Genomic DNA, 12,755 nt, shown 5'->3' on the forward strand with positions numbered 1-12,755 from the left:
CATCATCAAACAGTATTACATTCATCATCATCATACAGTATTACATTCATCATCATACAGTATTACATTTATCATCATCATACAGTATTACATTTATCATCATACAGTATTACATTCATCATCATATTACAGTATAACATTCATCATCATACAGTATTACATTCATCATCATCATACAGTATTACATTCATCATCAACATACAGTATTGCATTCATCATCATACAGTATTACATTCATCATCATCATACAGTATTACATTCATCATCAACATACAGTATTACATTCATCATCATACAGTATTACATTCATCATCATCATACAGTATTGCATTCATCATCATACAGTATTACATTCATCATCATCATACAGTATTACATTCATCATCATCATACAGTATTACATTCATCATCATACAGTATTACATTCATCATCATCATACAGTATTACATTTATCATCATCATACAGTATTACATTCATCATCATACAGTATTACATTCATCATCATCATACAGTATTACATTCATCATCATACAGTATTACATTCATCATCATACAGTATTACATTCATCATCATCATACAGTATTACATTCATCATCATACATTATTACATTCATCATCATCATACAGTATTACATTCATCATCATCAGTATTACATTCATCATCAACATACAGTATTACATTCATCATCAACATACAGTATTACATTCATCATCATCAATACAGTATAACATTCATCATCATACAGTATTACATTCATCATCATCATACAGTATTACATTCATCATCATACAGTATTACATTCATCATCATACAGTATTACATTTATCATCATACAGTATTACATTCATCATCATATTACAGTATAACATTCATCATCATACAGTATTACATTCATCATCATCATACAGTATTACATTCATCATCAACATACAGTATTGCATTCATCATCATACAGTATTACATTCATCATCATCATACAGTATTACATTCATCATCAACATACAGTATTACATTCATCATCATACAGTATTACATTCATCATCATCATACAGTATTGCATTCATCATCATACAGTATTACATTCATCATCATCATACAGTATTACATTCATCATCATCATACAGTATTACATTCATCATCATACAGTATTACATTCATCATCATCATACAGTATTACATTTATCATCATCATACAGTATTACATTCATCATCATACATTATTACATTCATCATCATCATACAGTATTACATTCATCATCATCATACAGTATTACATTCATCATCAACATACAGTATTACATTCATCATCATCATACAGTATTACATTCATCATCATACAGTATAACATTCATCATCAAACAGTATTACATTCATCATCATCATACAGTATTACATTCATCATCATACAGTATTACATTCATCATCATACAGTATTACATTCATCATCATACAGTATTACATTCATCATCATCATACAGTATTACATTCATCATCATCATACAGTATTACATTCATCATCATCATACACCTATTTCCTATAAGGTTGCACTCAAAGAATCCATGTGTCTTAACCGGCACGAATCCCTCACCTTAACGAATCCCTGTGTTTTGTACTTGTTGTGCTGGTCTTCCAGGTATAATGGGTGAAACCATTCATAGAGCGAGTAGTAAAGACCAAATGTGATGTTCTTGTACTGTCGAATTGCTGTTGCCATATCGTCTAAAAATAGTTTGAAAAACAGTTTGGATTAATTTTTTTTCAACTGATTATTGAATGCATTCTTTGCTGGCTTGATTTAAGACCCTAGTGTATTTAATTATATAACCCAAAGGGCAGTACCTAGGAAGGGGGGGGGGGGGGCGTTCTTCAGGGTAAAAGTGATAGGGATGCTTATCAAGAAATTCGAAAAATAACCCTTAAAAACTACAGGAATGGCCAAAATTGATGCCCAAGAAATACCAAAACATTAGACTTCTTCTCTCATGACAAATTGTCATGAGAAAACGTTTTGTTTGGAAGTTGGAAGTATTATATAATCTAGAAAACATTGAGCAATCTAATGTAATGCATGGTTGATTTGTAGTGTTCATAAATAATACTAAATCTTAACTTTGCCTCACTTTGACTAACCCATGAATGTTAAAGTACCTGTTAGATCCCGGTGGGGTCCATTATCGACAGAATTCCAGTTCCAGGAAGTATTGGATTTCCAGTTTGTCCATCCTTCGTGATGCTTGCTTGTCAACACAAAATACCTGCAAACGAGGGCCAAGCCAATATTTCTATTCCAGAGGTGTACCCAAAGGCACTGTACTTGCCCCCCTTCCTCCCATTCTACATATACTAGCGGAATGGAGACATGTTAACAGAATCAGCCTGATTTCTGTCAGCTAAAAATATCTAATTCAAATAATTAAAGGCATTTGTCAGCATGACAGCTATAAGGTAAAAAACTGAGATCTCAAACTAGAAGAAAAATAAACAAGAAAGTAACAACCATTCCACGCCACTACTTCCATTTACACACACAGCATTACTTGAAGTAGAAGCAATAAAAAAAACATGCTACTTTCCTCTATCTACACAGTTACAATTTTTTTTACCTTGCTCCAGATTTTGCAACCAGCTTGGCAAAGTAATTAGGATCAAAGAATTCGGCTTTGAACATGGGGCCAAAGTCAGCATAGGAGAATCCAGAAGGATAATTCTTCTTCATGAACTCAATACATGATGGATAATGTTGCTGTTTCCAGTGATTCCAGAACCATTCAGACCCAAAACTAGGCACCGAGTACACTCCCCAGTGCATAAAAACACCAAACTTGGCTTTGTCGTACCATGGAGGATCTGGACGGGAGTCTAGGGAATCCCATGACGGGAGATATTTGCAGTGTGAAAAGTGGAAACATGCATTCAATGCAAGGAGCACAGTAGTGAATTGTAACAACATCTGTGAAAATAGTAAAGAATGATCAGTTGTAGAACTAATCCCCTATGGGCTGCTGTCAAATGTGATTATTTCATTATTATCATCATCATCACCATCACCATCACCATCATCATCATCATCATCATTATTATTATTATTGTAATTTTATCTTTAGGGGCAGCACCTCGCATGTGACCTGGTTCCATTCGTGCTGACCCATTTAGTTTAAACATATAATAAGTTACTCGATAAAGTAGTTTAGAAATAGAAATAAAAAGAATAAGCAGGGAAGGCACGCCCCCCTCTCATTGGGCCAGTCTCCTTCTCTCCCTTAACACATATCAATCCGCTGTTCCGTTGGTACCATCTCTCCCACGGGAGAAGTCCCCTGATTAAGTCTGTTCGTTAGTTTATAGATAAGATTCTTTGGATTGTTTTGTTGAATCATCCTTCACGTACGCAGTTCAACAGAGCATCCACTGAAATTCCAATAAAGTTATGATCGTGGAAATACCACACATGACTATTTACATGTTAACGTTTCCAAAGACACCAGAACTATTTCTGCGGTACAAGGTTTTTGACGCCCAATGATAAAAATTGCTCGATATTCTGAAGGAATTTATAGTTGGATCGGGATGTCTACAAAACAAAGACCTAAAACCTAAAACCTGTGACCCCAAAAGCTACGACCCCAAAAGCTATGACCCCCAAACTTACCGTTATTAGCCTACCTTGTCTCCCAAATGGCTACACAGCGTGGAAGTTTCATGTGGAATCAGTGATCCTTATGAAATAATAAGCTTATTGAATTTGTTTTTTTTTAATTGGGAAATAGTGATCTACTTGTGTTTCCAGGTGGTCGTTTCTTGAAACGCCAATAAACCCAGAAACCCGGAATGTCACCCAGTAAACTTTTTCGGGTGTTTCTTCCAAAATCTTAATTGCCGGCTAACTTTATATGGGAAATTGCTTCATGTTCTAGTTGTGTCGAGTTGTAGAAAGTTTTCATCACAGAGAAAACAATTCCACTGCCCGGAAAAAGTGGGCCAATCAAGGCTTACATCATTTTATCGGATTTCCTTCCAACCAATCAGGTTTCATCTCTGTCAAATGATTTGACATTTAGCTGTCACAGTGCGCCTAAAAATATAAACAGCTTTGCGAAATTATTAGAAGTTTTTTTTACAAAATGAGACTTTATTTACTTGTTCTTTGTCTTTCTTTCGAAAAATGTCGATGCCACAGCAATTGTTGGGGTGCAAGTTGTCTACAGACATCGACAAAACTAGGATTTCAATAACTATTTAGCCAATCTATTCATAAACTTTGAAAATTATGTCGGGAATCCGTATTGGCACGCTACGCAAAAGCTTTGTTTTGATAAACGCTCTTCCCCGCCAGAGGGAGTTCGAAAACTTCTCTGGGGGCATTTTTCTAAATAACCGGTAATTGCCGGGTCTGTTAGGTTACCGGGAGAGTTTTTGGGATAATGGGCAAAGGAGCGTGTCTGAAAAATGCAACTACAATTTTTAATGGGACAAATAATAAACGACGATTAAAATTGTTCATTGACATTGGCGCGCACATGAGAATATTTCCTCAATGAAAAGCACAACAAAATTTGCTGAATTACCTTATTAGGATCACTGATTCCATATGAACCTTTCGCGCTGTGTAGCCATTTGAGAAACAAAAGGTAGACTAAATAATAACTGAATTTTTGGGGGGGTCGTAGCTTTAGGGGTCGTAGCTTTTGGGGTCACAAGGTTTTAGGTATTAGGTTTAGGTCTTCGTTTTGTAGACACCCCAGTTGGATCGAGAGTCTAGCGTTTCAAAATCAAACAAAAATATATTCTGCATTTTTTTACAATTAGATACCTACCTTTTTATTCAAGCAAGAAGGAGAATCTTTAGATTTTAAAGCCCTTTCCCCAATAACCGTCCTTTTGATATTAATACGTTTGTCTAGCTATTTAGCCGCCATCTTGGACGAGAATATAAACAATGGCCTGGATCGAGGAAATGAAAGAGTCTCTGGATAAATCCACAGGAAGTCCAAGCTTTTGCCTGAATTGCCTTCATATTCGATGGTCAAACATTCTCCTACGCAGTCTTCACAAAGACCTCAACTACCGAGAAGGAGAGCAAGGATCAAAAGGATTCAAATTCTGTGATATTTCTTTCTTTCTGCGTTAGATAAAACACACAATTATTACAGGAATTCGAAATTTCCCTAGAACTGTCAAACTTTGGAATAGTCTTCCTTCACTTATGAAATCTTGCACTACGCTTTCGTCTTTCAGGTATCAGCTGACAACTCACTATTTAGAGAAACTTGCCTTTTACCAACCTCCATAATTTCATAGATCTTAAATTTATGTAATTCAATTTTTATTTTCGTTTTAGAATTGTTATTGTTTGTAATTTGTTGGGAAAGAATTTCAATTGGGGCTTACGCCCTGTTTTCTTCTCCCGTCACATTGTTTCTTATTTTCTTTATTTTCATTGTTTCTTATTTTTTCTTTATTTGTTTATTTCCTATTGTAAACCGTAGCATTTTTTTTTTTTTTTTTGTGTGACAAAGCCAATAAACTAAACTTCAAAGAAACGATCTCTGGGAGCTGCGGACTTTGAAAAGTCGATAACAAAGATTACAAAGACAAGCTGGCTCAGAAACTTAAATGCGTTAAATTTACGGTCACATGTTAAGGTTGGAAGGAAACTTTGCAACCTATGAGCTGGATACTAAATGTCGGTAAATAATTTCTGATATATTGTTTCACGGCAAATGGGTAACGTTTCCAGCCCCGCTTTGGACAGCGCGCATTCGTAGGAAAGACAGAGATAGATTATATGCCAAGGGTCCGTTTCTGGCATCTTTCGAGATCAATTGATAGGTAATGTGGCAAGCAATGGTGGAACGCAGGACATGCGTATTCGGTCACTGGTCTAATGCATGTCAAGTAAAAAAGGAGTAGCTCCTCAAGCCCTAATGTTAGCGCGTTTAAGCTGCCAGTGGAAAGTACCTCACGAGAATCGCAAGAATGGCTTAATCTTCCTTATGGCTTTCGATATGGCCTCAGATATCGCCCATTTTCTATTTCGAGAGTGGTAGCCGATTCTTACGCGTGTAAGTGCTCTGCGATGCTTAATTAAGATTATGAACGTTAATAAGATAACTTTCCAGTTGGCAAGAAGTTTTAAATGTCCGAAAAGTTCTGAGGGTTTTTTTTAAAGTTCACCGACCCAGCAGTGAAATTCCATATCTTGTGATCTTTGCTAAAAATTCCATATCTTGTGATCTTTGCTTAAAATTTATATCTTCTGATCTTTGCTAAAAATTCCATATAATCTTGTGATCGTTGATTAAAATTCCATATAATCCTGTGATCTTTGCTAAAAATTCCATATAATCTTGTGATCGTTGATTAAAATTCCATATCTTGTGATCTTTGCTTAAAATTTATATCTTCTGATCTTTGCTAAAAATTCCATATAATCCTGTGATCTTTGCTTAAAATTCCATATCTTGTGATCTTTGCTTAAAATTTATATCTTCTGATCTTTGCTAAAAATTCCATATAATCTTGTGATCGTTGATTAAAATTTCATATCTTGTGATCTTTGCTTAAAATTCCATATAATCTTGTGATCTTTGCTTAAAATTCCATATCTTGTGATCTTTGCTTAAAAGGGAATGTGTCATGGCGTTATTCATGGCCGAGTGGAATGACCGAGAGCCAAGTCTGCTCGCCCAGGCCCCAAGAGTATACAATATTGCTAACAGTCTACGGAACAGATGCTCATTTGCATAAGCCACTGTCCGGCGTCCTCGATTCCATGCGACGCCATTTTAAGTCATAGTTTCACAGGGATGAGATAACTTATCAAGCTTTCTACCTAGCTCAATGATAATAAACTCAAGCCTGAACTTGAGCACAAACTTTGAAACATTTCAAAATTTAACGTGAGCAACTTTTCTAGCCGAATTCTTTTAATTTTTTTTTCTGGAAACGCACTAAAAATATAGATATGCTGGAAGAGAGCTTCTGAGGAGAAATAGGCGACCGAACAGTGCATTTGGTGGTTTGAGTTAGAAGGCTGTTTTACTCAAAGTTTCTAAGCTGATCGCCAAACTTTGTAAATCATTCACATTAACATGATCATTTCTTAGAAATCTTGAAGATCGGACGTATTTGGTTCTTTCCTTCACTAAAATTTATCGCATTATTGTTCACAACAACACACAACAATTTCAATGGCACATTACGCCTTTCTGGTCGTTTAAAGGTTCTATTTAAAATTATAAAATTAATTGTCATTGATGACCTCTTAGTTGGCTCACGGAGGTTTACCTTTGAGCTAGCATACGGTTGATGTAACAAAGGCTGTCTGATTTGCAACCATAGCTAAAAATGGGTCTTCTAACTTTTTTTTCACTAACCTTTTTGAAGCACTGCAACATGCACTGCGTGGTTTAAATTAGTTTTTAAACAAGGACTCTCTCGATTTTAACCGTTTTAACCTGACAAATTTGGGACTATGGGTCACATGAAAGTTTGATGACTCTTGTCATAGAAAACCCATTCTGCGAGTATTTTTTGTTGTTGTTAATATCAGTCATTGGCCATATGTTTACATTTTGATTCGATTGAATCGCTTTGCTTAAAAGCTGGTAAAACAACTTTCATAAATGAAACAGCCTACACTATCATATAAATGGCATTTTCCTTCTTCAGGCGGAGTACCAAAAGTTATGTTTCTAGCTTCAAAGAGGCTTAAAGGAATCTTTCGCTGATTTTCTACCCTCTCTCTCGGTGTCTTGCCCCCATGATAATGCGAAGAGGAAATTTACAATAAAAATCATGCTCGACTTATTAGCATAAAATCTCTAGGACGTGAATAAAATTATATTTTGATCGTTTTATCCGTTTTCATTTTCTAAATTGTGCCTCATCCTAAACAGTAATGTTCACGCATAATAACAAAATTTTATTAAGTCCAAATAAACAAAATTTTGGAGAAAAAAGAGGGAAGTTTATTTTTAACGCAGTTGCCATGCTGGAATGCACGGTCACTTGTTCATTTCATTCTTTTGCTATTTACGCACGCTTCTACGGCTAGAACAAAGATTTAGTCGAGCATGAGTGAATGACACACTTTTGAATTTATCCTCCTATTTTTTAACTCGTTAGGATCTGGAGCCCATCTTTCACTTACCGATAGTTTATTAGTTGGAGATTCATATATTGATATATGATTTTCATAAAACGAGTCTATGACAAGGTGTACCAAAAATGTTTTTAGAAGCAAACATAATTATTGGCTGTTGTTGCATGTCTATGCTATTAAAGGACTTTTTGCTCTTAATAAAGGGTGCTACGGAAATCAAACCTCCAAGACATATTCCTGAAGGAATTCTTATCAAACGTCCAATACAAACTTTCCAGCGATTTCTACGCCTTTTCGAGATATTTAGAATATAATTACATGCGTGCTTTGCGGCTTGGAGACGGTAAAACCATGCAAGCTCGTAATCGTTTAACCCATTGACTCCTGGCTTTTTTGGAGCTGAAATTACAAAAAACAGACTGAAAACAGATACCTCCCTCCCCCTATTTTGAGTTTTATACAGCCCGTTAAAGTCAAACACAGCTGCACCTAGTCAGCGGTATCCAAGCTTTCCAACAGTACTTTGCGGTCCCCACTTTTAATCCCTCGTCGTTGTGCTGAAGCCAGCACAAGTTGATGGTTGCTTGTATTTTTCATAAAAAAACACAGCTATGAGCATATTAGGAGAGTGTCTCAGGACATCATGAAGTCTTTTGGGGCATAATTGAGTGCTTTGCTTATGGATATTTGCAAGCAAAGGTGGATTTATGATGATTTTTTCTTGTTTGGCTTTGCCTGGATGAGAAAATAATTTTCTAATGAATCACTACAGATCTCCTAAATGCTGTCTTTTCTGAAACCAAATTGATTCCAAAATTGTTTACACTGCTATTCTGGGTCTGTATGACCTGGAATTGATTTGTTTGGCTTCGGGGTGAAAAGACTTATAAAAAACCATCTGACTTCGGGGAGAGGAGTGTTGACTGGCCCTTCCCTCGTAAATTTTCCCCTGGATCTCCCAGAATGCTTTGCAATACGTAAAGACATTTTCGTGGTTGTACAATCCTTCAAGGAATGGAAATTGTGTTTTGAGGCCAAGGAAATGTACCTGGAGGATCAGAATAAAGGTATCTATTTGTGTCTTGAGCTGTGTTTGCTGATCTCTCATTCTTGTGTGGTATTTTGAGCGTTTTATTGAGAGGGGTGATTCTGCTTTTCTCTCCTTGTTCGATTTGAGATTTGTCAAAGAACCTGTGCTATTATTTGGCTTAAGAGTAGATGCAAACACCTTGGTTGGATGCATATCTGCAAGACCATTTATCCCTTAGACTGATGCCTGAGTATCTTCATCTTGTTGTGTTTATTTTGCATTTATGAATTTGTTGGGTTGTGGGTACTTCCCAAAGCCGGTACAGGCCGGTTGAGGGGTCAATGTGTTAATAATTTTAAAACCAGGTGGAAATATGTGCTCAGAGTTCACTCAGATTAAGTAAAGTAACAGTTTTAGCTATGCTGTGAGTCTCGGCTTTTAACTTTGCTTATGACTGGATATACCAAAAATGCGAAATTTAGTGAGTTAGAACTTTTCTCATGTGATTCATTCTCTTCAAAATATCAACAAAATCTTGATTCTTTTTAGACTTCTTAGGAAGTTGTTTTGCTAACATGAGATAAGTTGACCCTTATACTTTATTGTCATGATATTTTTTGTTTAAAAAGTATAACAGGCGAGCATACTATCTAATGTTATAAATGTAATAAAACTTAGCAAAACATCGCTTTTGTCAAAGCGTGGGCTGTTGTCATGACAAATGACAAAAAATGGCGTCGCATGGAATCGAGGACGCCGGACAGTGGATTATGCAAATGAGCATCTGTTCCGTAGACTGTTAGCAATATTGTATACTCTTGGGGCCTGGGCGAGCAGACTTGGCTCTCGGTCATTCTACTCGGCCATGAACTACGCCATGACACATTCCTTTTTAAGCAGAGATCACAAGATATGGAATTTTAAGCAAAGATCACAAGATTATATGGAATTTTAAGCAAAAGATATGAAATTTTAATCAACGATCACAAGATTATATGGAATTTTTAGCAAAGATCACAAGATATAAATTTTAAGCAAAAATGACAAGATATGGAATTTTAAGCAAAGATCACAGGATTATATGGAATTTTTAGCAAAGATCACAAGATATGGAATTTTTAGCAAAGATCACAGGATATGGAATTTCACTGCTGGGTCGGTGAACTTTAAAAAAAAAACTCAGAACTTTTCGGACATTTAAAACTTCTTACCAACTGGAAAGTTATCTTATTAACGTTCATCATCGTAATTAAGCATCGCAAGTTTCCTTCCAACCTTAACATGTGACCGTAAATTTAAAGCATTAAAGGCGCACTTTTAATGTACAGCCGTTACGCACAAATAGGACGCGCCAAAGTTTGATCTACCATCATTCATTGAACCATTTTAAATTAAGTAGTTGAATCAGTAAACCTCTTTAATATTCAATTTATCTATCCATCTCTACCTACCTACCCACCCACCCATTTGTCCCCCCCCCCCCCCCCCTATTGGCAAATACTTGTAACGCCATCAAAGACGTTATCAAAAACAAAATTATTCACATTTTTGTGATATCAAATCGTAAGGCAACTCGGTTTCGGAAATGTCATGTGATCGTCAGGAGGGGAAACAGAATAACCACGTGGTTAATTGGAATCGATGACGACATAAATTTTTAGTTTCTCATGGGAAAAACATGCCCAAAGAACGTTACTTACGTTACTGTCAAATCTTAGGCAGACATCTTCCCCAGTTTCTAATGTGGTCTTCTCAGAAAGTGAGTCGATAATTGCGATTGAGCTGCTTTGGAAACTAAACAGCGCATGCGCAACATGCACGTGACAACTCATACACTTATTTCAATAATGTTTTCAGTGCAAATGGCGAATGGCAATTGGCAGTTCTAAGACCAATCACTGCTAAAAGGTATAATTATTTGTAAGAATAAAGATCATAAGTAATATAATCACAGAAATTATCCACATTTTCCTACATTCAGTAGAAATTTGACGAGTTTCATGGTTATTTTTTATAGGAGAACTGCCATTTGACAAACGCGTTTTTTGAAATAGGTGTATAAAGTGATAATGAAATTGACAATATCTGTTTACAATAAGAATTCAAGAAGTTCAAACAAAGTCTTAGCAACCAACAGAAGAAATCACTTTTCTGCCAAATAATTGAAATTGGACGCACCCTGGATTTAGGCAAACGATATGGGATGTGCTGCAAGCTAGACAGAAATGGTAAGCAATAAACAAAATCTTGTTCTAAGAAAGATATACGAAACCTAAGGACTTCCGATCCTTAAGATGAGAACTTTAGTTGAACTTCCGCTGAGCGTTTGGATGTTGAAGTAATCACTGCTCAACCGAGATGAACAGGTTCATTGTCATGTTTTCCAACGAAAATAAAATCGCACTCAGAAACTTACTCGCCAGTTTGAACATGAGGCTAATCTCGTGATCTCCTGGTCACAAGTTACAGTGTCACGTGACGCCAGGTCACTACTCACAATGGCAGGATTATCACGTGACATTGCCTCTTTCTCCAGATGTTTCACATGACGCCAGGTCTTCTAGAACGATGGCAGGGTTACCACGTGACATATTACCTTTTGTGTCAGGTTGATGAGGTCTGATTCGTCTACATGATGTACAGAGTACACACAGTCTGGCGAGGTTAAACAGCTCCTTTCTGAACTGTGGCATGCGGATGGAATATACCAGAACATTCCAGAACGAGTTGCTCAAGAGCAAAAGAATAAACACATTAGTCCGCAGGGATTTTCCGCTCCTTTGTATTAATGCCAAATATATTAAAAAAGGAAGATAACAAACGAGCGTTGTTGAGGTGACAATGCTCAGAGTCTTGGCGAGCTTTGCGTTGTTCCTTGAGGCTCGCTCGTTATCAAAAGTTTTCCCGAATCTCATCTTGACCCAAATAGAGACGTAGCAAATAGTTATGACGGCTAAACATACTGTGATTTCCGATATTGAGAACAAATAAAAAAATATTTTAAATCTAAGAAGAAATAGCAATGTTGATGACCATGTCCACAATAAGACGATCCAAATTACGTAGGTCCTGGTTCGAGATGAGCGATGCTTGAACGGAAAGAACACCGCATATGCCCTCTCTACTGCCACGCCAGTTAACGATAGAAGAGACACTCTTATGGAAACAACAAGCCAGCCAAGGTAAACAATGTCTAAGTAATGGAAAATATTCGCAATACCGACCAGCAAGTCTGCCACTGTCATACTCAGTACGAAGAAGGTCGACTTCTTGGTCCGGAAAGACTTGCGGAGTAGTACAACAATCGCGATGGCGTTGGCTACAGTTACTACACATCCCTCACTGATAGATATAGCTTGAAACACATCAATTGAAAACCGTCTCTGACCAAATGCAGTGTTATTCATCGTTGCAGCTTATCATAAAAACCGGGATTCTTTCCTTCACGACTTTTGAGCTTGTGATTTTCTTTTTAAGCCAAAATTTGGTCTGGAATTGTTTATGCTTTGTTGATGTATTGAAAGTTGAATGCTGAAATACGTGGATGGATCGAAACGAACTCGTATGCTCTCCTAATGTCTTGTTGAGATGTGCTGGATTTTAAAAAGGTGTCTGG

General features: G+C 36.5%; 1 protein-coding gene across 1 annotated transcript in view; it reads right to left on the minus strand.

Moving 5' to 3' along the window:
* Positions 1–12,546, minus strand: part of LOC125570183 (alpha-L-fucosidase-like) — a 42,388-nt gene extending 29,842 nt beyond the window's left edge. Inside the window, exons 1-4 of the mRNA XM_048731416.1 lie at positions 12,364–12,546; positions 2,609–2,955; positions 2,154–2,260; positions 1,594–1,724 (exon numbers count right to left, since the gene is read on the minus strand). Of these exons, the coding sequence (XP_048587373.1) occupies positions 1,594–1,724; positions 2,154–2,260; positions 2,609–2,955; positions 12,364–12,546 (768 nt within the window). The remainder of the gene's footprint in view (positions 1–1,593; positions 1,725–2,153; positions 2,261–2,608; positions 2,956–12,363) is intronic.
* Positions 12,547–12,755: the final 209 nt, after the last annotated feature.

The sequence above is a fragment of the Nematostella vectensis genome, chromosome 8 (genome assembly GCF_932526225.1).
Source record: "Nematostella vectensis chromosome 8, jaNemVect1.1, whole genome shotgun sequence".
Taxonomy (NCBI): Eukaryota; Metazoa; Cnidaria; class Anthozoa; order Actiniaria; family Edwardsiidae; genus Nematostella; species Nematostella vectensis.